Source organism: Ranitomeya imitator, chromosome 1 (genome assembly GCF_032444005.1).
Source record: "Ranitomeya imitator isolate aRanImi1 chromosome 1, aRanImi1.pri, whole genome shotgun sequence".
NCBI lineage: Eukaryota > Metazoa > Chordata > Amphibia > Anura > Dendrobatidae > Ranitomeya > Ranitomeya imitator.
Window position 1 is genome coordinate 7,999,001 of NC_091282.1, and position 27,356 is coordinate 8,026,356.

At 49.0% G+C, this 27,356-nt stretch overlaps 1 protein-coding gene across 2 annotated transcripts in view; it reads left to right on the forward strand.

Annotated features, from left to right (window-relative positions):
- The window catches only part of LOC138657569 (uncharacterized), a 191,216-nt gene that overhangs the window by 131,941 nt on the left and 31,919 nt on the right, over nt 1-27,356 (forward strand). For both annotated transcript variants that reach the window (XM_069745333.1, XM_069745332.1), the window contains exon 7: nt 13,730-13,780. In XM_069745333.1, the coding sequence (XP_069601434.1) occupies nt 13,730-13,780 (51 nt within the window). The remainder of the gene's footprint in view (nt 1-13,729; nt 13,781-27,356) is intronic.

Here is a 27,356-nt window from a genome sequence, read left to right on the forward strand (position 1 = left end):
GAGCGTAAATCTGTGCACCATTTGGCGGTATTATCTGAGCATAAACCTGAGCCTATGCAGTGCGATAGGACTTTGACCAGAGTTGAACGGCAAAAACACAGACGTCAGAATGGGCTGTGTTTCTACTGTGGTGATTTCACTCATGCTATCTCTGATTGTCCTAAGCGCACTAAGCGGTTCGCTAGGTCTGCCACCATTGGTACGGTACAGTCAAAATTTCTTTTGTCCGTTACCTTGATCTGCTCTTTGTCATCTTATTCTGTCATGGCATTTGTGGATTCAGGCGCTGCCCTGAAGTTGATGGACTTGGAGTATGCTAGGCGTTGTGGGTTTTTCTTGGAGCCCTTGCAGTATCCTATTCCATTGAGAGGAATTGATGCTACGCCTTTGGCCAAGAATAAGCCTCAGTACTAGACCCAGCTGACCATGTGCATGACTCCTGCACATCAGGAGGTTATTTGCTTTCTGGTGTTGCATAATCTGCATGATGTGGTCGTGTTGGGGTTGCCATGGCTACAAGTCCATAATCCAGTATTAGATTGGAAATCCATGTCTGTGTCCAGCTGGGGTTGTCAGGGGGTACATGATGATGTCCCATTTCTGTCTATTTCGTCATCCACCCCTTCTGAGGTCCCAGAGTTCTTGTCTGATTACCGGGATGTATTTGATGAGCCCAAGTCCGATACCCTACCTCCGCATAGGGATTGTGATTGTGCTATCGATTTGATTCCTGGTAGTAAATTCCCAAAAGGTCGACTGTTTAATTTATCTGTGCCTGAGCACGCCGCTATGCGGAGTTACGTGAAGGAGTCCTTGGAGAAGGGGCATATTCGCCCTTCATCGTCGCCATTGGGAGCGGGGTTCTTTTTTGTAGCCAAGAAGGATGGTGCACTAAGACCTTGTATAGATTACCGCCTTCTAAATAAGATCACGGTTAAATTTCAGTACCCCTTGCCGCTGTTATCTGTAGAATGTAAGCCCGCAAGGGCAGGGTCCTCGCCCCTCTGTATCAGTCCGTCATTGTTAGTTTGTTTACTGTATGTGATATTTGTAACTTGTATGTAACCCCTTCTCATGTACAGCACCATGGAATCAATGGTGCTATATAAATAAATAATAATAATAATAATAATTTGTTTGCTCGGATTAAGGGGGCTAGTTGGTTTACCAAGATAGATCTTCGTGGTGCGTATAATCTTGTGCGTATTAAGCGAGGCGATGAATGGAAAACTGCATTTAATACGCCCGAGGGCCATTTTGAGTACCTAGTAATGCCATTCGGACTTGCCAATGCTCCATCAGTATTTCAGTCCTTTATGCATGACATCTTCCGAGAGTACCTGGATAAATTCCTGATTGTATACTTGGATGATATTTTGATCTTCTCGGATGATTGGGAGTCTCATGTGAAGCAGGTCAGAACGGTGTTTCAGGTCCTGCGTGCTAATTCTTTGTTTGTGAAGGGATCAAAGTGTCTCTTTGGTGTTCAGAAGGTTTCATTTTTGGGGTTCATTTTTTCCCCTTCCACTATCGAGATGGACCCTGTTAAGGTCCAAGCCATCCATGATTGGACTCAGCCGACATCTCTGAAAAGTCTGCAAAAGTTCCTGGGCTTTGCTAATTTTTATCGTCGCTTCATCTGCAATTTTTCTAGTATTGCTAAACCATTGACCGATTTGACCAAGAAGGGTGCTGATGTGGTCAATTGGTCTTCTGCTGCTGTGGAAGCTTTTCAAGAGTTGAAGCGTCGTTTTTCTTCTGCCCCTGTGTTGTGTCAACCAGATGTCTCGCTTCCATTCCAGGTCGAGGTTGATGCTTCTGAGATTGGAGCAGGGGCTGTTTTGTCGCAGAGAAGTTCTGATTGCTCGGTGATGAAACCATGCGCCTTCTTTTCCAGGACGTTTTCGCCTGCTGAGCGAAATTATGATGTTGGCAATCGAGAGTTGCTGGCCATGAAGTGGGCATTCGAGGAGTGGCGTCATTGGCTTGAAGGCGCTAAGCATCGCGTGGTGGTCTTGACTGATCATAAGAACTTGACTTATCTCGAGTCTGCCAAGCGGTTGAATCCTAGACAGGCTCGTTGGTCGCTGTTTTTTGCCCGTTTTGACTTTGTGGTTTCGTACATCCGGGCTCTAAAAATGTGAAGGCGGATGCCCTGTCTAGGAGTTTTGTGCCCGACTCTCCGGGTTTATCTGAGCCGGCGGGTATTCTCAAAGAGGGAGTAATTGTGTCTGCCATCTCCCCTGATTTGCGGCGGGTGCTGCAAAAATTTCAGGCTAATAAACCTGATCGTTGCCCAGCGGAGAAACTGTTTGTCCCTGATAGGTGGACGAATAAAGTTATCTCTGAGGTTCATTGTTCGGTGTTGGCTGGTCATCCTGGAATCTTTGGTACCAGAGAGTTAGTGGCTAGATCCTTTTGGTGGCCATCTCTGTCGCGGGATGTGCGTTCTTTTGTGCAGTCCTGTGGGATTTGTGCTCGGGCTAAGCCCTGCTGTTCTCGTGCTAGTGGGTTGCTTTTGCCCTTGCCGGTCCCAAAGAGGCCTTGGACACATATCTCTATGGATTTTATTTCAGATCTTCCCGTCTCTCAAAAAATGTCAGTCATTTGGGTGGTTTGTGATCGCTTCTCTAAGATGGTCCATTTGGTACCCTTGTCTAAATTACCTTCCTCCTCTGATTTGGTGCCATTGTTCTTCCAGCATGTGGTTCGTTTACATGGCATTCCAGAGAATATCGTTTCTGACACAGGTTCCCAGTTTGTTTCGAGGTTTTGGCGAGCCTTTTGTGCAAGGATGGGCATTGACTTGTCTTTTTCCTCGGCTTTCCATCCTCGGACTAATGGCCAGACCAAACGAACCAATCAGACCTTGGAAACATATCTGAGATGCTTTGTTTCTGCTGATCAGGATGACTGGGTGTCCTTTTTGCCTTTGGCTGAGTTCGCCCTTAATAATCGGGCCAGCTCGGCTACCTTGGTTTCGACGTTTTTCTGCAACTCTGGGTTCCATCCTCGTTTCTCTTCAGGGCAGGTTGAGTCTTCGGACTGTCCTGGTGTGGATGCTGTGGTGGACAGGTTGCAGCAGATTTGGATTCATGTAGTGGACAATTTGAGCTTGTCCCAGGAGAAGGCTCAACGTTTCGCTAATCGCAGACGCTGTGTGGGTCCCCGACTTCGTGTTGGGGGATTTGGTTTGGTTGTCTTCTCGTCATATTCCTATGAAGGTTTCCTCTCCTAAGTTTAAACCTCGTTTCATTGGTCCGTATAGGATTTCTGAGGTTCTTAATCCTGTGTCTTTTCGTTTGACCCTTCCAGATTCTTTTTCCATCCATAACGTATTCCATAGGTCATTGTTGCGGAGATACGTGGCACCTATGGTTCCATCTGTTGATCCTCCTGCCCCGGTTTTGGTGGAGGGGGAATTGGAGTATATTGTGGAGAAGATTTTGGATTCTCGTGTTTCAAGACGGAAACTCCAGCATCTGGTTAAGTGGAAGGGTTATGCTGAGGAAGATAATTCCTGGGTCTTTGCCTCTGATGTCCATGCTCCCGATCTTGTTCGTGCCTTTCATATGGCTCATCCTGGTCATCCTGGAGGCTCTGGTGAGGGTTCGGTGACCCCTCCTCAAGGGGGGGTACTGTTGTGAATTCTGTGGCAGAGCTCCCTCCTGTGGTCACAAGTGGTACTTCGGCTGATTCTCACTATGAGCTTCCGTTGGTGGAGGAGAGTGGTACTGCGGCTTCTGAGTTTCCTTCCTCAGGTGATGTGGTGAAGTCGTTAGGTGCTGCTCTATTTAACTCCACCTAGTGCTCTGATCCTGGCCTCCAGTCAATGTTCTAGTATTGGACTTGCTTCCTCCTGGATCGTTCCTGTGGCCTGCTGCTCTGCATAGCTAAGTTCCCCTTTTGTTATTTTTGTTTGCTGTTTTTTTCTGTCCAGCTTGCTTATTTGGTTTTTCTTGCTTGCTGGAAGCTCTGGGACGCAGAGGGTGTACCTCCGTGCCGTTAGTCGGTACGGAGGGTATTTTTGCCCCCTTTGCGTGGTTGTTTGTAGGGTTTTGTGTTGACCGCAAAGTTACCTTTCCTATCCTCGCTCTGTTCAGAAAGTCGGGCCTCACTTTGCTAAATCTATTTCATCTCTACGTTTGTCTTTTCATCTTAACTCACAGTCATTATATGTGGGGGCTGCCTTTTCCTTTGGGGTATTTCTCTGAGGCAAGGTAGGCTTATTTTCTTTCTGCAGGCTAGCTAGTTTCTCAGGCTGTGCCGAGTTGCATAGGGAGCGTTAGGCGCAATCCACGGCTGCCTCTACTGTTGTTGGAGAGGATTAGGGATTGCGGTCAGCAGAGTTCCCACGTCTCAGAGCTCGTTCTATGTTTTTGGGTTATTGTCAGGTCACTGTATGTGCTCTGACTTCTATGTCCATTGTGGAACTGAATTACCTAATCATAACAGAAATGATATTACTGCACTGACCAGGACCCAACAATACATTAGCAAAAAGACATGCAATTATTTTTTTCAAATGCTATTAAACAAGTTAATATCCTAAGCTTCCCTTTATGGGAGGTGAGAACACTTGAACGTTGCAAAAAACAGTTTATAAAAGTAGATCTGTTATTGTCTTTGGTCAGATGAAACAAAGAAAGGCTCTACCCACACTGGCAAAGTGGGCAGAATCAAGGTGCACCACCAAGGTGCACCTTGGAGGTGCCAAACTATTTACAAGAAAAGTCTTTAGGTAAACATGTGTAGACCTATGTAATACAGGAGTTGCTGTGACCTGACAGGATTCATGGTTTTTGCTACCACTGGTATAGTGCACTGTCTCTTGGCTACACTTCTTGTGAGTCTATGTAGCAGGGGAATACTGGACCTGTTGGGACTACTTCTATTTTCTGTAGGCATTGCAGATTCGCCAATAGCAGAGGGTGGACTTGCCGATTCGACAGCTGGCATGACGTTTTCTATCGGAATCTGCTGTTGCTGAGCCACTGTTGAGGTGACAATTGCTGCTTGAACCTGTTGGTGTGGAGTCTCTTCAGGTTCTGGATGGTTCTGACTCACACTTTGTTCCGGTATTTCCAGCTGAGGAAACGTTAAGTAAATCAGGCCATCGTGATACCTGTGTTGAGTCGAAGACTGGGGAAAATCTCCAAGAACAGTGTGTATCACCTTCTCTTCCACAGGTGGAGTTGTTCCTGGATTTGTTTCGATGTTCCTCAATTTATCAGGGCATTTCTTGAGATGGTCTCTGGCTACTGCCGTCGAAGTTTCTCCTCCATCTTTGCTGATAAGACAGACTTTAGTATTGTCAAAGTTGGACGGTAAGATAGTATATGCTTCTGCTTCCCACTGATCATCAAATTTGCTCATTCTCCTTTTACGCCTTAACACTTGTTCACCTGGTGACAAGGGAATTGCAGGAGCATGTTGGTTGTAGTCTATCTCTTGTTTTTGTCTGACTTGAGATAGACTTCTCTCTACACACTTTTGTACTTGGCGGTACTTTCGATGTCTTTCTGTATCCCAATCCGCATCAGATGATGGATTTTCTGGGGTTAGGACTTCCATGTCTAGATCAACAGGTAGTTTGCTGGATCTTCCTTTCATCAGGTATGCTGGAGTACAGTTGGTGGAATTCACTGAAATGTGGTTGTACAAATCTACCAAGTCTGGCAACTTTTCTGGCCATAAGTTCCTTTCCTGTACAGGTAAGGTTTTCAGTAGGTCAATCACTACTTGGTTCATCTTCTCACACATTCCATTGGTTTGTTGGTGATACGGAGTTGTTCTGATCTTTTTGCATCCGTACAGGTTGCAGAACTCTTGAAACACTTCCGCTTCAAAGGCTGGACCTTGATCAGTAAGGACCTTCTCTGGGTATCTGTGTAGTCTACAGAAATACCGTTGGAATGCCTTGGCTGCTGTTCTTGCTGTCAGATCCTTGACAGGTACAACTACCAGGAATCTGGAGTAATGATCCACAATGGTGAGAGCATAGACATAGCCTGATCGGCTTGGTGTTAGCTTCACATGATCTAGTGCGACCAACTCAAGTGGTTGTTGGGTGACTATGGGCTGTAGGGGAGCCCTCTAGCTGTCATTGTCCTTTCTGCGCAGGCTACACGGGCCACACTCTCGGCACCACTTTTCGATGGTTTCTCTCATACCAATCCAGTAGAACTTTCCACGAAGCAGGATCTCTAACTTCTTCCATCCGAAGTGTCCTGTTCCATCGTGGTATGCTTCCAGAATCATTGGCGCATCTGGTCTTGGGACCACTATCTGCCAAACCAACTTATGAGTGCGTGGGTCGATGCTTCTTCGGCACAGCTTACCATCATGGATAAACAGTTTGCCTTTCTCCTTTCACAGTTGTTGCGTCTTTTGTGGATCATCTGGGCCAGGGTGTGAACCTGCCTGCATCAGGAGTTCTTTCGCCCGACGGACCATGGGGTCACTGTCCTGGGTCTCTTCCCATCCATGGTGGGGCAGGGGATTCAGTGTGGCTTCCTGCTTGTTCTTGCGCCTGTTCCTCACATGATGGGAATACCTTGGGGCGATGGAAAGCTGGCAACTCTATCTCCTCGAGTGTTTCCGAGTCTTCTCCCTTTTTGGGCAAGTTGGGCATTCTAGACAATGCATCGGCATTCGCATTCTTGTGCTCTGCCCAGTACTTGATGGTAAAATCATAATTGGACAACCGGGCCATCCACCGCTGCTCTAAGGCACCAAGTTTTGCTGTGTCCAAGTGTGTCAGAGGATTGTTGTCCGTGAAGACGGTGAATTTTGCTGAGGCCAGGTAGTGCTTAAATCTCTCTGTCACTGCCCAGACGATGGCAAGGAACTCCAGCTTAAAGGAAATGTAGTTTTCAGGGTTCCTTTCAGTGGGGCGAAGTTTCCTGCTGGCATAAGCAATTACCCTTTCTTTTCTGGACCTGGGACAACACGGCTCCCAGTCCCATGTTGCTGTCATCCGTATACAGCACAAACGGTTGGTCATATTCAGGGTAAGCCAGTACTTCATCTCCTGGGAGAGCCAACTTCAAACAAGTGAAGGATCTCTCAAGTCCATCGTTCCAGTCAAATGGGGTATTCTTACCCTTGGTTTTCTTGGATTGGCCCACTAACAGGTCTTGTAGTGGTGCGGCTTTCTTGGTGAAGTCTTTGATAAATCTTCTGTAATAGCCTACCAACACAAGGAGCTGCCGGACTTCATGGAGGTTGCTGGGCTTCAGCCAGTCTCTGATCACAGTGACCTTGTCAGGGTCTGGGGCCACTCCTTCGGCACTCACTACATGGCCCCTTGGGCTTTAACAGATGGCATTTGGATGGTTTTACCTTTAGGCCAAAGTTGGACAGGGCTTCGAACACCTCGGCCAGGTGCTCCAGATGGTCCTCATAAGTCTTGGAGAAGACAATGACATCGTCCAGATACAGCAAGACGATTTCAAAGTTCTTGTGTCCAAGACAGCCCTCCATCATCCTCTGAAACGTTCCTGGGGCGTTGCACAGTCCGAATGGCATGTAGTTGAATTCACAGAGACCCATCGGCGTGGTGAAGGCCATCTTTTCTTTGTCTGCCTCTGCTACGGGAACCTGCCTTTACCCACTGGTGAAATTCAAGGTAGAGAAGTAGTTAGCAGATTTTAAAGCAGCTAATGATTCTTCTATTCTAGGCAAAGGGTATGCATCTTTGTGTGTAATGCGGTTTTTCTGCCTATAATCTACACACATCCTCATTGTGCCGTCCTTTTTCCGGACGAGGACTAATGGAGCTGCCCAGGGGCTACAACTGTCTTTAACTACCCCAGCCTCCTTCATCTCTCGCAACATGTCTTTGGCACATTGATAATGAGCTGGGGGTACAGGACGGTATCTCTTTTTAATGGGCGGATGATCTCCCGTGGGGATATGATGTTGAATCTCTTTTACCTGCCCAAAATCTAGGGGGTGCTTGCTGAATACCAGCTCATACTCATGAACCACCCTGTAAGCCCCTCGTTTTTGGTGTGATGGGGTAGAATCAGTGCCCACGTGTAATTTCTGACACCAATCTTCCATTTGTCCTGCAGAGCCATTGTCCTCCACCTGGTTGAACGGGACCAAGGGTTCTGTTGCCTGTATCACATTTTTATCAACAGTAAACAGTTTGGCAAGTATGGCATATCTCGTTAGGTGGACTTCTTCCTCTCCACAGTTAAGGAGACGTACTGGCAACCTCCCCTTGCGGACTTCAACCACCCCTCTGGCTGTCAGGAGGGTGGGCCTACTATCTGAATACACAGGTTCTACCAGGGCTTGGTAGTCTTTACCTCTGAGGCCTATTGCTGCCCAACACCATATTAACATTTCACTCCTGGGGGGTATTGCGATGGGGATTGAATCACTCACTGTGGCACGGCCAATTTCTCCACCAGATAGTTCTACCTGCTGTCTCTGTACCAAAAGTTTGATTTCTTTCTGCAGGACACGTTGCTCACTGTAACCAGCTGTTTCTGCTACTTGCCGTAACAAGAGAATAACCTCTGCAAGACAATTTTCTATGACATTAGTACCAATGGTCATCTTAGGGTTACATTCACGGCGATCAATATCAACAATCACGATCCCTTGGGATTTTAACTCTACCCGCCCCACTTTAATGGTGACCTCTTTGTATCCCACTTGTGGTAATGGCTGACCATTACTGGCTACTATGGTGAAATCATTATCAGGGCCACGAGTAATGTCGGTGTCAGCCCAATAACGTTTATAAAGGATGTTAGGCATAGTTGTCACCTGAGAACTGGTGTCCAACAGAGCGTTCATGGGGTACCGTTGATCACAATGGGGAGAACAGGTCGTCCTCCAATGTACTTGGCTCTCCAGTTTTGCGGGCCTGGTCGTCCTACTCCTGAGGATTGGTCCTCTGCCCCAGAGGTCTCTGCCTCTGGTCGGCAGGATCTTCTTCTGTCGTCGCCAGGGAACATCCTCCGGTCTAGAAGCCAGGTTGATCTTCTCCTTGTGGGCCTCCTGTAGGGACTGCATGGTCCGGGCTAGCGCAGCAATGTTCTTGGTCAGCTCCTGTAGCTGGAGGCGTAGTCCAGCGGGAGAATCATCCTCAAGCATCTGGGCATCGGCCTCAGCAGAGACTTCAGGACAGGGTGCCACCTTCTGGTGGTACGTGAGGGCTGGACGCCTAGGGGGAACTGCATGGCTGAGCTGCCGTTCCTGTAGCACTTGGATTGCCTTGTCTTTGAACTGCGCAAAGGCCAGGTCAGGATTCTGCATGGCCAGGAGGTGCAGTTGGGCCCTTTGGTTACTGCACAGGAGTCCTTCAATGAACTGGTCCTTTAAGAGTTTGTCCTCATCTGGCACACTGTTAGGGTCAACCTGCCCGATTGCCCGCAATGCTTCCTTGAGATTTAGGGCATAGTTCCATAGACTATCCTGCGGCCTCTGCTTGCACCCATAAAACTTCAATTTGATTTCTGTAGCGGTGCGGGTGTCAAATGTGGTTTTAAGCTTCGCAAAGATCTGCTGCACAGTCCCTTTATCCGCAGCTGGCCAGGATTTCACCTCCCTCAGGGCCGCTCCAAACAGTTGGCCTGTTACCATGTGAACTTTCTGATGCTCTGTCAGAGGATAAACTTCAAGCAGGCTGCAGAGTCTTTCTTTAAAGTCAGCTAATGTACGCGATTCTCAAAAATATTATGGGAGCCAGGCTGCTCCAGGTATGTACGGCATGGAGAGGGGCATGATGGCCTTTGTAGCTGTGGCGGTGCCCAGATGGCTGATGGGAGCGGCAGGCTCTGCGGGACCTGGCGGCGGTACAAGGCCTGCAGCTGCATCTATCGTGGGATCTGCGGGCACGTGTGCGGTGAGGCCTGGGGGTGCTATTAGGTCTGCAGCTGCGATCGCCTCCAACTCCCCTCCTGGGTTAGACATTGTTCTTCCCCCTCGCTAACCTGATAGAAGCCCGCATCTCTCTTTGGGGCTCCGCTGTACGACATCTTCACTTCCGCCGTTCCAGTCAGCAACGCGGCACCCGTTCTTCCTGCTTTGCGCTCTTTTAGGCTAGCTCCGCCCATGAAGGTACGTCTCCTCCCCCTTGCGCTCCACGCTGCGCGGCAATGGCGGATTTTGGCGGGAAATGGCAATACACAGTCTTTCAGCAAATCACATTTCAACACAGTTCTGGCACAGTTCTTAGGCGCACATGACCTGATTTTCAGGCTTAAGTAGATCCTGCTCATGACGCTAAAAGATGGAGCGACCCCGAGGGCTAGGGGAACTTGGTACCGGGCCCTTCGGTTCTCAAGGGGGATGTCATGGTGGCTGACCCGGTCCGGGGCCCTGGGACGTCCGTCTAAAAGGGGAAGGTCTTTAAAGGGGAAATGTTCGTGACGCCACCTGTGGTATTCGGTCAGGGTGACCGATGCTGCTTAGGGGTCCGCTGGGGTGATGGAATGGCAGCTAGATGGTATACCTTCCCACAGGTGAAGTACAGTTAGGGCCAGAAATATTTGGACAGTGACACAATTTTCGCGAGTTGGGCTCTGCATGCCACCACATTGGATTTGAAATGAAACCTCTACAACAGAATTCAAGTGCAGATTGTAACGTTTAATTTGAAGGGTTGAACAAAAATATCTGATAGAAAATGTAGGAATTTTACACATTTCTTTACAAACACTCCACATTTTAGGAGGTCAAAAGTAATTGGACAAATAAACATAACCCAAACAAAATATTTTTATTTTCAATATTTTGTTGCAAATCCTTTGGAGGCAATCACTGCCTTAAGTCTGGAAACCATGGACATCACCAAACGCTGGGTTTCCTCCTTCTTAATGCTTTGCCAGGCCTTTACAGCCGCAGCCTTCAGGTCTTGCTTGTTTGTGGGTCTTTCCGTCTTAAGTCTGGATTTGAGCAAGTGAAATGCATGCTCAATTGGGTTTAGATCTGGAGATTGACTTGGCCATTGCAGAATGTGCCACTTTTTGGCACTCATGAACTCCTGGGTAGCTTTGGCTGTATGCTTGGGGTCATTGTCCATCTGTACTATGAAGCGCCGTCCAATCAACTTTGCAGCATTTGGCTGAATCTGGGCTGAAAGTCTATCCCGGTCCACTTCAGAATTCATCCGGCTACTCTTGTCTGCTCTTATGTCATCAATAAACACAAGTGACCCAGTGCCAGTGAAAGCCATGCACGCCCATGCCATCACGTTGCCTCCACCATGTTTTACAGAGGATGTGGGGTGCCTTGGATCATGTGCCGTTCCCTTTCTTCTCCCATCATTCTGGTACAGGTTGATCTTTGTCTCATCTGTCCATAGAATACTTTTCCAGAACTGAGCTGGCTTCTTGAGGTTTTTTTCTGTCTATTTTTGGTATTGATGAATGGTTTGCATCTAGATGTGAACCCTTTGTATTTACTGTCATGGAGTCTTCTCTTTACTGTTGACTTAGAGACAGATACACCTACTTCACCGAGAGTGTTCTGGACTTCAGTTGATGTTGTGAACGGGTTCTTCTTCACCAAATTAAGTATGCGGCGATCATCCACCACTGTTGTCATCCGTGGACGCCCAGGCCTTTTTGAGTTCCCAAGCTCACCAGTCAATTCCTTTTTTCTCAGAATGTACCCAACTGTTGATTTTGCTACTCCAAGCATGTCTGCTATCTCTCTGATGGATTTTTTCTTTTTTTTCAGCCTCAGGATGTTCTGCTTCACCTCAATTGAGAGTTCCTTTGACCGCATGTTGTCTGCTCACAGCAACAGCTTCCAAATGCAAAACCACACACCTGGAATCCACCCCTGACCTTTTAACTACTTCATTGATTACAGGTTAACGAGGGAGACGCCTTCAGAGTTAATTGCAGCCCTTAGAGTCCATTGTCCAATTACTTTTGGTCCCTTGAAAAAGAGGACGCTATGCATTACTGAGCTATGATTCCTAAACCCTTTCTCCGATTTGGATGTGGAAACTATCATATTGCAGCTGGGAGTGTGCACTTTCAGCCCATATTATATATATAATTGTATTTCTGAACATGTATTTGTAAACAGCTAAATTAACAAAACTTGTGTCACTGTCCAAATATTTCTGGCCCTAACTGTATGTCCCCAGGGCTCCCAGTGTGTAGATGGTGGATGGTGAGAGACGCAGTGAAGAACGAGGACACAAGGTTGCAGTCTCTTTACCTTTACTGAAGACTTCAGCATCCACAGTCCAGAGCACCAGATCACAGGGCAGGCAGAGTCCGGCTGGTTTGGAGGCAAATCCAGAGTCCCCTTATCCAGGTGGAAATCAGTAGCCTTCCTCTAGCACCTGGGTGTTGTAGTACCTCCCTGCTGAGCCTCTCATAAGGTCCTCACAACTGTTGTAGATGTTCTAGATGTTATCTTTCTCTCTGTCCTCCAGATGGATAGGACAAACCCGTATGACTAGTGGCTTGAGGCTGTTTGTAGGGACTCTAGAACACCCCAGCCTCTGAGGGATGCCACCGTGCCTCCTGGGTGTAGGTGCGGACAGGTAACTTGCAATTAGCTGTCCTGCCAATCTCTGAAGTAAAGCATAAAGGTCCTTACTCCCTTGATATTCTGGCTACCGAATTTCTGCACCTCAGAAGGAGGCAGCCTGCTCCTGGCTGATCTCCCTCTTATATTGTCTCCTTTGCTCTGCTTTCCTTCACGCTTGCATCAATATGTTCTGCTTTCTATGTCTCTTTCCTGGGAGCTGCAGCACTTCATGCCACAGAGCTCCTATGCTTCCTCTCCCCCTGTCTCCCTGACAGGAACTCAACTCTGAACTCCCTTTCCCTCCAGATCAGGATGCTTCTATAGGAGAATTCACATTAAACAGGCTTAGAGCTCCCCCTTCTGGTCTGGAGTGTGAACATGTTGCATGCATTGTGTTTACCTGGTGAAGAGATCTCCTTTATTGCCTTCAAACGTAACATCACTCCCCCCTAGAGGAGAATGGTATTACTGCAACGACCAGGACCCTGGGGCGCTGCAGTAAATTCGATGACATCACAGCTAGTCACTGAAGCTGCGCTCACAGCACCTCACCCTCCCAAGCTGACAGCTGACGGTTGCAGCTCACAGCTCTCAGTTTTGCCTGCACTGGTTATCAAAAATAGATGAGACCCCACATCTTTTTCTTTTAAATATTTTTATTTACAGCACATGCACCTGCTGATGAATACTCCCATCTGCGGCACCTGCTCTTGCTGTTTATAGTGACAGCTGGCGTAGGCTGATCAGAGTAGTACTCTCTCATCAGTTGATACCTGTGACCTGTGGTAAACCTTTTACTGCCAAACACAGCTGCTAGCTCATGCTGTTATCTTAGTGTTTGAACTGTAGCTCTCTGACCGGCGGTAATAAACATACAGCTGATTAGAGGCTGTGTTTGCCATGTTGTCAAGCAGATATCAGCATGGAAAACAACAGATGTCCAAGACCCCATTCATCTGAATAGGTTCGGTTTTGGTTACCGTTCGGGTTCCCGAACCAAATTTATTTCTAGATGTTCGTCCGAAAATCCAGGGGTTTGCTCATCACTAGACTTGACCATTTGACTAATTGATTAGCAAAACTGGACATAGGTCTGTTGCTTATAATAGTGCAGGTAAATCTGCATATTGTTGGCTGGAGCTGCAGTCATCATCTGTAGCCAGAAACGGCCATTCAGAATGCTGCTTCCACAATCAGTTATAACCTTTCCCCACAGAACTTGAACAGCGGAGATCCCTCCAGGGGGGAAAAAAACAACATCCAGAAGGTAAGAGAAGTCTTCATCAAAGAGCGCAATATCTTCCATCTTTCCTTCCATCACTAAGCACAGAAGATTCCTTCCTCCATCACTGAGTGCAGCAGCTTCTTCCATTCATCCCTCCATCACTGAGTGCAGCAGCTTCTTCCATTCATCCTCCATCACTGAGAGCAGCAGCTTCTTCCATTCATCCTCCATCACTGAATGCAGCAGATTCTTCCATTCATCCCTCCATCACTGAGTGCAGCAGCTTCTTCCATTCATCCCTCCATCACTGAGTGCAGCAGCTTCTTCCATTCATCCCTCCATCACTGAGTGCAGCAGCTTCTTCCATTCATCCTCCATCACTGAGTGCAGCAGCTACTTCCATTCATCCCTCCATCACTGAGTGCAGCAGCTTCCTCCATTCATCCCCCATCACTGAGTGCAGCAGCTTCTTCCATTCATCCTCCATCACTGAGTGCAGCAGCTTCTTCCATTCATCCTCCATCACTGAGAGCAGCAGCTTCTTCCATTCATCCTCCATCACTGAGTGCAGCAGCTTCTTCCATTCATCCTCCATCACTGAGAGCAGCACCTTCTTCCATTCATCCTCCATCACTGAGTGCAGCAGCTTCTTCGATTCATCCCTCCATCACTGAGTGCCGCAGCTTCTTCCATTCATCCCTCCATCACTGAGTGCAGCAGCTTCTTCCATTCATCCTCCATCACTGAGTGCAGCAGCTTCTTCCATTCATCCTCCATCACTGAGAGCAGCAGCTTCTTCCATTCATCCTCCATCACTGAATGCAGCAGATTCTTCCATTCATCCCTCCATCACTGAGTGCAGCAGCTTCTTCCATTCATCCCTCCATCACTGAGTGCAGCAGCTTCTTCCATTCATCCTCCATCACTGAGAGCAGCACCTTCTTCCATTCATCCTCCATCACTGAGTGCAGCAGCTTCTTCGATTCATCCCTCCATCACTGAGTGCCGCAGCTTCTTCCATTCATCCCTCCATCACTGAGTGCAGCAGCTTCTTCCATTCATCCTCCATCACTGAGTGCAGCAGCTTCTTCCATTCATCCTCCATCACTGAGTGCAGCAGCTTCTTCCATTCATCCCTCCATCACTGAGTGCAGCAGCTTCTTCCATTCATCCCTCCATCACTGAGTGCAGCAGCTTCTTCCATTCATCCCTCCATCACTGAGTGCAGCAGCTTCTTCCATTCATCCTCCATCACTGAGTTCAGCAGCTTCTTCCATTCATCCCTCCATCATTGAGTTCAGCAGCTTCTTCCATTCATCCTCCATCATTGAGTTCAGCAGCTTCTTCCATTCATCCCTCCATCACTGAGTGCAGCAGCTTCTTCCATTCATCCTCCATCACTGAGTTCAGCAGCTTCTTCCATTCATCCCTCCATCACTGAGTGCAGCAGCTTCTTCCATTCATCCCTCCATCACTGAGTGCAGCAGCTTCTTCCATTCATCCTCCATCACTGAGTGCAGCAGCTTCTTCCATTCATCCCCATCACTGAGTGCAGCAGTTTCTTCCATTCATCCCTCCATCATTGAGTTCAGCAGCTTCTTCCATTCATCCCTCCATCACTGAGTGCAGCAGCTTCTTCCATTCATCCTCCATCACTGAGTGCAGCAGCTTCTTCCATTCATCCCTCCATCACTGCAGCAGCTTCTTCCATTCATCCCTCCATCACTGAGTGCAGCAGTTTCTTCCATTCATCCCTCCATCACTGAGTGCAGCAGCTTCTTCCATTCATCCCTCCATCACTGAGTGCAGCAGCTTCTTCCATTCATCCCTCCATCACTGAGTGCAGCAGTTTCTTCCATTCATCCCTCCATCACTGAGTGCAGCAGCTTCTTCCATTCATCCCTCCATCACTGAGTGCAGCAGCTTCTTCCATTCATCCCTCCATCACTGAGTGCAGCAGTTTCTTCCATTCATCCCTCCATCACTGAGTGCAGCAGTTTCTTCCATTCATCCCCCATCACTGAGTGCAGCAGCTTCTTCCATTCATCCCTCCATCACTGAGTGCAGCAGCTTCTTCCATTCATCCCTCCATCACTGAGTGCAGCAGTTTCTTCCATTCATCCCCCATCACTGAGTGCAGCAGCTTCTTCCATTCATCCCTCCAACACTGAGTGCAGCAGTTTCTTCCATTCATCCCTCCATCACTGAGTGCAGCAGCTTCTTCCATTCATCCCTCCATCACTGAGTGCAGCAGCTTCTTCCATTCATCCCTCCATCACTGAGTGCAGCAGTTTCTTCCATTCATCCCTCCATCACTGAGTGCAGCAGCTTCTTCCATTCATCCCTCCATCACTGAGTGCAGCAGCTTCTTCCATTCATCCCTCCATCACTGAGTGCAGCAGCTTCTTCCATTCATCCCTCCATCACTGAGTGCAGCATCTTCTTCCATTCATCCCTCCATCACTGAGTGCAGCAGCTTCTTCCATTCATCCCTCCATCACTGAGTGCAGCAGCTTCTTCCATTCATCCTCCATCACTGAGTGCAGCACCTTCTTCCATTCATCCCTCCATCACTGAGTGCAGCAGCTTCTTCCATTCATCCCTCCATCACTGAGTGCAGCAGCTTCTTCCATTCATCCCTCCATCACTGAGTGCAGCAGCTTCTTCCATTCATCCCTCCATCACTGAGTGCAGCAGCTTCTTCCATTCATCCCTCCATCACTGAGTGCAGCAGCTTCTTCCATTCATCCTCCATCACTGGGTGCAGCAGCTTCTTCTATTCATCCCTCCATCACTGAGTGCAGCAGCTTCTTCCATTCATCCTCCATCACTGAGTGCAGCACCTTCTTCCATTCATCCCTCCATCACTGAGTGCAGCAGCTTCTTCCATTCATCCCTCCATCACTGAGTGCAGCAGCTTCCATTCATCCCTCCATCACTGAGTGCAGCAGCTTCTTCCATTCATCCTCCATCACTGAGTGCAGCACCTTCTTCCATTCATCCCTCCATCACTGAGTGCAGCAGCTTCTTCCATTCATCCCTCCATCACTGAGTGCAGCAGCTTCTTCCATTCATCCCTCCATCACTGAGTGCAGCAGCTTCTTCCATTCATCCTCCATCACTGAGTGCAGCAGCTTCTTCCATTCATCCCTCCATCACTGAGTGCAGCAGTTTCTTCCATTCATCCCTCCATCACTGAGTGCAGCAGCTTCTTCCATTCATCCCTCCATCACTGAGTGCAGCAGCTTCTTCCATTCATCCCTCCATCACTGAGTGCAGCAGCTTCTTCCATTCATCCCTCCATCACTGAGTGCAGCAGCTTCTTCCATTCATCCCTCCATCACTAAGTGCAGCAGCTTCTTCCATTCATCCTCCATCACTGAGTGCAGCAGCTTCTTCCATTCATCCCCCATCACTGAGTGCAGCAGCTTCTTCCATTCATCCCTCCATCACTGAGTGCAGCAGCTTCTTCCATTCATCCCTCCATCACTAAGTGCAGCAGCTTCTTCCATTCATCCCTCCATCACTAAGTGCAGCAGCTTCTTCTATTCATCCCTCCATCACTGAGTGCAGCAGCTTCTTCCATTCATCCTCCATCACTGAGTGCAGCAGCTTCTTCCATTCATCCTCCATGACTGAGTGCAGCAGCTTCTTCCATTCATCCGTCCATCACTGAGTGCAGCAGCTTCTTCCATTCATCCTCCATCACTGAGTGCAGCAGCTTCTTCCATTCATCCCTCCATCACTGAGTACAGCAGCTTCTTCCATTCATCCTCCAACACTGAGTGCAGCAGCTTCTTCCATTCATCCCTCCATCACTGAGTTCAGCACCTTCTTCCATTCATCCCTCCATCACTGAGTGCAGCAGCTTCTTCCATTCATCCCTCCATCACTGAGTTCAGCACCTTCTTCCATTCATCCTCCATCACTAAGTGCAGCAGCTTCTTCCATTCATCCCTCCATCACTGAGTGCAGCAGCTTCTTCCATTCATCCCTCCATCACTGAGTGCAGCAGCTTCTTCCATTCATCCTCCATCACTGAGTGCAGCAGCTTCTTCCATTCATCCCTCCATCACTGAGTTCAGCAGCTTCTTCCATTCATCCCTCCATCACTAAGTGCAGCAGCTTCTTCCATTCATCCCTCCATCACTGAGTGCAGCAGCTTCTTCCATTCATCCCTCCATCACTGAGTGCAGCAGCTTCTTCCATTCATCCCTCCATCACTGAGTGCAGCAGCTTCTTCCATTCATCCCTCCATCACTGAGTTCAGCAGCTTCTTCCATTCATCCCTCCATCACTAAGTGCAGCAGCTTCTTCCATTCATCCCTCCATCACTGAGTGCAGCAGCTTCTTCCATTCATCCCTCCATCACTGAGTGCAGCAGCTTCTTCCATTCATCCCTCCATCACTGAGTGCAGCAGCTTCTTCCATTCATCCTCCATCACTAAGTGCAGCAGCTTCTTCCATTCATCCCTCCATCACTGAGTGCAGCAGCTTCTTCCATTCATCCCTCCATCACTGAGTGCAGCAGCTTCTTCCATTCATCCCTCCATCACTGAGTGCAGCAGCTTCTTCCATTCATCCTCCATCACTGAGTGCAGCAGCTTATTCCATTCATCCTCCAACACTGAGTGCAGCAGCTTATTCCATTCATCCTCCATCACTGAGTGTAGCAGCTTCTTCCATTCATCCTCCATCACTGAGTGCAGCAGCTTCTTCCATTCATCCTCCATCACTGAGTGCAGTAGCTTCTTCCATTCATCCTCCATCACTGAGTGCAGTAGCTTCTTCCATTCATCCCTCCATCACCGAGTGCAGCAGCTTCTTCCATTCATCCCTCCATCACTGAGTGCAGCAGCTTCTTCCATTCATCCCTCCATCACTGAGTGCAGCAGCTTCTTCCATTCATCCCTCCATCACTGAGTGCAGCAGCTTCTTCCATTCATCCCCCATCACTGAATGCAGCAGCTTCTTCCATTCATCCCTCCATCACTGAGTGCAGCAGCTTCTTCCATTCATCCCTCCATCACTGAGTGCAGCAGCTTCTTCCATTCATCCTCCATCACTGAGTGCAGCAGCTTATTCCATTCATCCTCCATCACTGAGTGCAGCAGCTTCTTCCATTCATCCCTCCATCACTGAGTGCAGCAGCTTCTTCCATTCATCCCTCCATCACTGAGTGCAGCAGCTTCTTCCATTCATCCTCCATCACTGAGTGCAGCAGCTTATTCCATTCATCCTCCATCACTGAGTGCAGCAGCTTCTTCCATTCATCCCTCCATCACTGAGTGCAGCAGCTTCTTCCATTCATCCTCCATCACTGAGTGCAGCAGCTTATTCCATTCATCCTCCATCACTGAGTGCAGCAGCTTCTTCCATTCATCCTCCATCACTGAGTGCAGCAACTTCTTCCATTCATCCCCCATCACTGAGTGCAGCAGCTTCTTCCATTCATCCCTCCATCACTGAGTGCAGCAGCTTCTTCCATTCATCCTCCATCACTGAGTGCAGCAGCTTATTCCATTCATCCTCCATCACTGAGTACAGCAGCTCCTTCCATTCATCCCTCCATCACTGAGTGCAGCAGCTTCTTCCATTCATCCCTCCATCACTGAGTGCAGCAGCTTCTTCCATTCATCCTCCATCACTGAGTGCAGCAGCTTCTTCCATTCATCCTCCATCACTGAGTGCAGCAGCTTATTCCATTCATCCTCCATCACTGAGTACAGCAGCTCCTTCCATTCATCCTCCATCACTGAGTGTAGCAGCTTCTTCCATTCATCCTCCATCACTGAGTGCAGCAGCTTATTCCATTCATCCTCCATCACTGAGTACAGCAGCTTCTTCCATTCATCCCTCCATCACTGAGTGCAGCAGCTTCTTCCATTCATCCCTCCATCACTGAGTGCAGCAGCTTCTTCCATTCATCCTCCATCACTGAGTGCAGCAGCTTCTTCCATTCATCCTCCATCACTGAGTGCAGCAGCTTATTCCATTCATCCTCCATCACTGAGTACAGCAGCTCCTTCCATTCATCCTCCATCACTGAGTACAACAGCTTCTTCCATTCATCCTCCATCACTGAGTGCAGCAGCTTATTCCATTCATCCTCCATCACTGAGTACAGCAGCTCCTTCCATTCATCCTCCATCACTGAGTACAACAGCTTCTTCCATTCATCCCTCCATCACTGAGTGCAGCAGCTTCTTCCATTCATCCCTCCATCACTGAGTGCAACAGCTTCTTCCATTCATCCTCCATCACTGAGTGCAGCAGCTTATTCCATTCATCCTCCATCACTGAGTACAGCAGCTCCTTCCATTCATCCTCCATCACTGAGTACAACAGCTTCTTCCATTCATCCTCCATCACTGAGTGCAGCAGCTTCTTCCATTCATCCCCCATCACTGAGTGCAGCAGCTTCTTGCATTCATCCTCCATGTTCTGCTTTTCTCCCCTGCTCTTATGTTTGTTATGAAATGGTCGGTGCTGTGTGCAGGGGGTGGAGCTGAAGCAGCGTGTGGAGGGAAAGTTTCAGAGAGAACTTTGTGCTGTTCTGTCTGCAAGGAAGAGTTGTTGGCTGCAAGAAAGATTACACAGCTTGAGACGAACTGCGTTTGTGAAATAGACTTTCCCGGTTACAGCAAAGGGTGGCTGTTCTGTGCTAGTTTGTGAAGCCACAAAGATACTGAGAAGGGGACTTACAGTTTCCAGAAGCATCCCTAGGATCCAGAAGCAAGGAGAAGACCACGCTTTGCAGAGCTGACAGGAATCCGTGCGCACCACCGTTTTGGACTTCGGGGACCCCCTGGGACTGGACCTGTGTCCCCAACATCACCGTGAGTTTGTTCCTGTATGGTGCACCTGTTAGGTAGTCTTCCTGCACCGTGGTGGTCCCCCGGCCATCGCTTCAAGTGGCACTGTAAGCAGGGTACTGTCATCAAGATGGAGGCAGCAGACAACAATGGCGGGAATGCTAACATTAATTGGGATGCTGTGGGCATTGGTGGAACCCCTGCAAGGACACTCCCTATGGGCACCATATTTAGTGTGCTACCAAAGTTTGACGGCAAGAATATGCCACTGTCCGACTGGGTGTCCCGGCTGCAATGCACCCTGAAGATTTATAACATCAGCCCAGACCTTGAAGCAGACATTGCTTTAACTGCCCTAGAGGGAGAAGCCCGTAGAAACGTCTGCCTACAACCAGAACTCACCCGCAGTACCCTGAAGGAGCTAGTGAAGTTCCTGGAAGAGATCTACGGCGAGACTGCTAGCGCCGGACATCTTCACGCCAAATTTTTCTCTAGGCTGCAGCGGGAAGAAGGAATTTCTCAGTATGCAACAGCACTGCAAGAAGTGTTTGAAGAGGTGCAGAGAAAGGAGGCGGATGGATTTGGCGGCATGGGCTCTAAAGACCAGATACTCCGGGAGCAATTCATTCTGGGACTACACAGCACATCCTTGAGGCGAGCACTGTCAGAACGGGTCCGGGCAGATCCAGCCCTTACGTTTCGTCAAGTTCTGGTGGAAGCAGTGGCCCGAAGTAAAGAAGAAAGCTATGCGTCTGGAGTGATGCGTGTCCAGGGCGCCAATTCCAAAGGGGTCCCAAACCATCAAGAGGTGCTGGTCCAGGTAGTGCAAGACTTGCAGCAGTCCCTTGTTAACGTGCAAGAGAAACTGACCCAGATGGAGCGAAGAGTGGGGGAACTACAAGAGACTGACCCACCATACTCATGAAACCATTCTTCAGCCCGATCGACAAGGGATCAGTGGGAACAAGCCCCCTCCCGTCAGGCATCGGCGGCATGAGGACAGGCTCGAAGTACCCCTCGGCGAAGAGGAGGCATTCAATGCTGGGAGTGTGGAGGATGGGGGCACCTTGCCAGAGACTGTCGGAACTATACTCAAGGCCAGTGGAAGCCGCTGTTAAACTACCAACCCCCGCAGTAGTGCGGCACTCTGCAGGGGAGGCGAGAAGAGAGGCCGCTCCATATTATAATGAACACTTGATCGCTGGGAGCCCCATCCTACGTGCTGAATTTGAAGGAGTTCTGGTAGATTGCCTGGTAGATACCGGGTCACAAGTGACAACGATGCCAGAAGCGTACTTCAAGCAGCATTTCCAGAACCTGGCCAAGCCAGAAAAAGAGACATTGATTCACTTGTTTGCTGCCAACCAACAACCGATTCTGGTCACAGGGGTCGCGTGGATGAATATTCGAATCTGTGGGCAAGAAGTTGGAAGAAAAGGGATCCTGCTAGTCCCTGAGCCTGTCAAGAAAGATGTGCCTGTAGTACTGGGAATGAATATCCTACGTGAACTCGATCAGAATATGTTTACCAAACGGGGACCTGGATATTGGAAGAAGGCTACTCCACATAAGCCTACTCAAGAAGCCCTTCAACGACTGATCCGCGTCTGATAAGATGACACACTCTTCTGCGTCCCACAGACGGTTGGGGTCATCCGGGCTCCTGGTAAAGAACCTGTAATCCTACCTCCCGAGCGAGAAACTATAGTATACCTTCCAGTGGGGACTCACCGCAACCTTGATGGGTTGGAAGTGGTTGTTCAGCCTGTGGTAGGCGGAGGAGTGGATCAAGAAGTCATGATAGCTCGTACGATAGCTGTGGTCCAGCGAGGACATGTCCCCATAAGAGCTTTGAATGTGAGCCCCAGGAGGTCACCTTGCTACGAGGGACAGATCTGGCCCTGGTGTACCTACATAAGGGTGAAGTGGTGAGTCAGAAGGAGATGTCTTTATCACCGAAAGAAGGCGTGGGGTGGACCCTAGCAGTTGTTGCGGGAGATGAAGAGATACCATCTCCAGAGTGGAGTGGACGGGTCATCCTTGAGCAAATGGAAGTGGATGTGAAGGCTATGGGCCCTGAGCGTGTGCAAGCAATAGAAACTATGCTGTGGGAAAATCAGGCCGCATTCGCCCGTCACGCTGAAGATTTCGGCTGTACTGAAGCCATCACGCATGAGATCCCGACTGGGGAAGCTCGTCCAATTCGAGAACGATACCGGCAGATCCCGCCCAAGATGTACCAAGAGGTGAAAACATTACTTAGGCAGATGCTGGATTCAGGAGTGGTGCAGAGTAGTCAGAGCCCTTGGGCAGCCCCGGTGGTGCTCGTCAAGAAAAAGGATGGGACCATCCGGTTCTGTGTAGATTACAGGAAACTCAATGCCTGCACTGTTCGAGACTCGTATCCGTTGCCCCGCATCGAGGAATCCTTGACAGCATTGGGGAAAGCCAAGTACTTCTCCACCCTGGACCTAGCAAGCGGATACTGGCAAGTAGCCGTGGCAGAGAAAGACAGAGAGAAAACCGCCTCCATCCTCCCTATGGGAATGTTCGAGTTTAACCAGATGCCCTTCGGGCTCTCCAATGCTCCAGGCACCTTTCAACGGCTGATGGAAAAGTGTTTGGGAGATTTAAATTTCGAGGCTACCCTGATCTATCTGGATGACATCATTGTGTTTTCATCCTCATTCGAAGACCACCTTGCCCGGCTTGGACAGGTACTCGGAAGACTGCGGGCTCATAACCTGAAGTTGAAGCCAAAAAAATGCCACCTCTTCAAGAGGGAGATCGAGTACCTAGGCCACATAGTGTCACAAGATGGAGTTCTACCCTCGCCAGAAAAAGTGGCTGCTATCCAGAAGTGGCCAGTCCCTCAAACAGTGAGAGAACTCCTGGCCTTCCTGGGACTCGCGGGGTACTACCGCCGGTTTGTTAAAGATTTTGCGAAGGTGGCAGGTCCTCTCAATGAGTTGCTGAGGGGGACCGCTGGAGTGCCGAAGACCCAGCGCATCCCCTGGGAACAGGGACAACACGAGGCCTTCTAGGCTATAAAGAATGCCCTTACTTCGGCCCCGATTTTGGCCTACGCAGACTTCGATCAACCGTTCCTGTTGTACACCGATGGTAGCCTTCATGGACTCGGTGCAGTACTTTCTCAAATACAGGATGGACATGAGAGAGTTATTGGGTATGCTAGCAGGTCCCTGCGAGACAGCGAAAGAAACCCTCACAATTAGAGCTCTGTTGTGATAGGCAATTCAGGAACACAATGTGCATAGCGATCAGAGCACATACAGTGATCTGACAATAACCCAAAATAATAGAACGAGCTCTGAGACGTGGGAACTCTGCAGACCGCAATCCCTGATCCTCTCCAAACACAACTAGAGGCAGCTGTGGATTGCGCCTAACGCTACCTATGCAACTCGGCACAGCCTGAGAAACTAAATAGCCTGAAGATAGAAAAATAAGCCTACCTTGCCTCAGAGAAATACCCCAAAGGAAAAAGGCAGCCCCCCACATATAATGACTGTGAGTAAGATGAAAAGACAAATGTAGGGATGAAATAGATTCAGCAAAATGAGGCCCGATATTCTAGACAGAACGAGGATAGGAAAGATAACTTTGCGGTCTACACAAAACCCTAAAGAAAACCACGCAAAGGGGGCAAAAAGACCCTCCGTACCGAACTAACGGCACGGAGGTACACCCCTTGCGTCCCAGAGCTTCCAGCAAAACAAATAGACAAGCTGGACAGAAAAAATAGCAACAAATAGCAAAGAAGCACTTAGCTATGCAGAGCAGCAGGCCACAGGAATGATCCAGAGATACACAAGTCCAACACTGGAACATTGACAGGAAGCATGGATCAAAGCATTAGGTGGAGTTAAGTAGAGAAGCAGCTAACGAGCTCACCAGATCACCTGAGGGAGGAAACTCAGAAGCTGCAGTACCACTTTCCTCCACAAACGGAAGCTCCCAGAGAGAATCAGCCGAAGTACCACTTGTGACCACAGGAGTGAACTCTGCCACAGAATTCACAACAGAGCTCCTTCCGGTTAGAGCTCCTGGCCCTGGTGTGGGCCATGACAAAAGTTTGCAGGCTTCCTGACAGGTACCAAAATTCAAGTTCGAACAGACAATAATCCCCTGGCCCACCTTGAGAATGCTAAACTGGGGGCCTTAGAACAACGGTGGATGGCTCGCCTGGCCAAGTTCGACTTTACCATCCGTTATTGCTCTGCTACCGAAAACGCAAATGCGGATGGGCTGTCAAGAGTGCCTGTGGAGACTCCAGTGGGGGATCTTGATGAGCAACTCGAAGAGGAGGAAACCCCAGACTTCAATAAGTTCAAGCCCCCAATGGTTGTGGCCCAGTCAAGAAGGGAGGCCTGCGCATTACCCCGGTCCCTGGGGAGAACCAATGAGGAATGGGGACACGTTCAGGATGAAGACGAAGGGCTGAGACAGATGAAATGGTGGGTAACGCAAAAGCGGAAGCCTGGCAAACAAGAGAGAGATGATCTGGACTCTGAAATGAGGAGTGTGTTACACCAGTGGGATAGACTGGAAGTGCGAGTGCTATATCGTAAGAGGCAACAGCCAAAAGATATGGAAGTAAAGTGGCAAGTGGTCATCCCAGGAAGAATGGCTCAAGAAATAGCTAAAGAAGCCCACGAATTCGGAGCGCACTTCGGCCCCACAAAGACCTACCAATGGTTGCAGCGGTATGTGTATTGCCCCCGGTTGGAGCTTGTGGTGGAAGAGGTTTGCCGGCAGTGTCGAGTATGTGACCTCATTAAGAGTACTGAACAGAGGGTACCCATCCAGACCATACAAACTAATGAACCGCTAGAAGTCTTGATGATCGACTATCTCCTCGTGGGACACTCAGCCCAGGGGCTGTAATACTGTTTGGTGATGACCGATCATTTCTCTAAGTTCGCAGTAGTCACTCTGACTAGAGACTAGACTGCGGAATCCGCGGCGCTAGCCATCTGTCAAGACTTCATCCGGGTGTATGGGTGCCCAAAGCGCATCCACTCCGACCAAGGCACATGTTTCCAAGGCAAGGTGATGGAAGAATTGTATCGCATGTATGGCATCGAGCGGTCCCGGACCACCCCTTACCATCCTCAAGGCAATGGAGCTTGCGAACGCTTCAACAGAACCTTGCTTCAGATGCTGAGAACATTGGAGGAGGATAAGAAAGTGTGTTGGCCAGACTATCTGCTAGAATTGGTCTGGACCTACAACAATCGGGTCCACTCCACCACGGGTTATACCCTCTATCTACTGTTGTTTGGAAGAACTGGACGAGAGATCATTGAGCTGAATTTAGAACAGCCAGAGGAGCTGATGGAGTGAACTGTCACTTCATGGGTGAAAGAGCATCGGCAACGTTTGCAAATGATACGGGGATTGGCGGGTCAGCAACTGCAAGAAAAAGAACATACGGCCCGCAAACCGACTCAAGAGTTACCGCTCCAACCTGGAGACCGGGTATTGGTCAGAGAGAAACGCCCTAAGGGAAAACTAAGTGAGAGACGGGAAGTACAGCCGTACAAGGTTATCGAGCGAGTGTATGCTAACGGCCCTGTCTACAAGGTACAGATTAAAGATGGGGCATCCGCCCCTAGAGTACTTCACAGAAATATGCTGCGGCCTTGCCGGTCTGAAGTCTGTTCTATGCCATTGTCGCCTGAAGGCGCCACTCCACTTCCTGAATCTGTCATGCCTGATGACCAAATCGATGATGAGTTCTGGACCGTCCCTGACACAGTAGCGGGTCCTCAGCCGCCCAGAGACGGTAATCCCATGGATGTACCAGTACCGCCATGCGAGGATGAGACCAAACAAGAGCGCACAATGTCCCCTGCAACAAGTGTTCCTCTGGAAGATAGTCAAGCATTGCCTGACAGCCAAGAGCTTCGGAGATCCCAGAGGTCTAATGCAGGGGTTCCACCAGTCCGATATGTAGAACAGTGTGCTCTGTTTTTACACCTTTGTTGCCTCCTCCATTACACTTTTACCCTGATGCTGTGATGGCCGAGGACGACCATCATTAAGAAGAGAGGCATGTAAGAGGGCGGTGCTGTTATGGACAATAAGAAACACGCTGTCACTTTAAGAGGCTGCATCCCCTTGTCTGGTGTGATGGTATGTTCTGCTTTTCTCCCCTGCTCTTATGTTTGTTATGAACTGGTCGGTGCTGTGTGCAGGGGTGGAGCTGAAGCAGCGTGTGGAGGGAAAGTTTCAGAGAGAACTGAGAGAACTTTGTGCTGTTCTGGCTGCAAGGAAGAGTTGTTGGCTGCAAGAAAGATTACACAGCTTGAGACGAACTGCGTTTGTGAAATAGACTTTCCCGGTTACAGCAAAGGTGGCTGTTCTGTGCTAGTTTGTGAAGCCACAAAGATACTGAGAAGGGGACTTACAGTTTCCAGGAGCATCCCTAGGATCCAGAAGCAAGGAGAAGACCACGCTTTGCAGGGCTGACAGGAATCTGTGCGCACCACCGTTTTGGACTTTGGGGGCCCCCTGGGACTGGACCTGTGTCCCCAACATCACTGTGAGTTTGTTCCTGTATGGTGCACCTGTTAGGGCCTAGTGCAGGCTTCAGTAGTTAGAGCACGGTAGCCGTGTGGCCTGCGTAGTAAAAGCCAGGGAGGTTATATGCAGAGTAGCATCGATATTTGTTTTATTGTGTAAAGTTGCTTGTAAGACAGATTCTGAGTTTCTAATTGTTGAAGCACCGTGCTATTTTACAGACAAGATAACTCCTGTGCATTATCTTTTGTTATTGT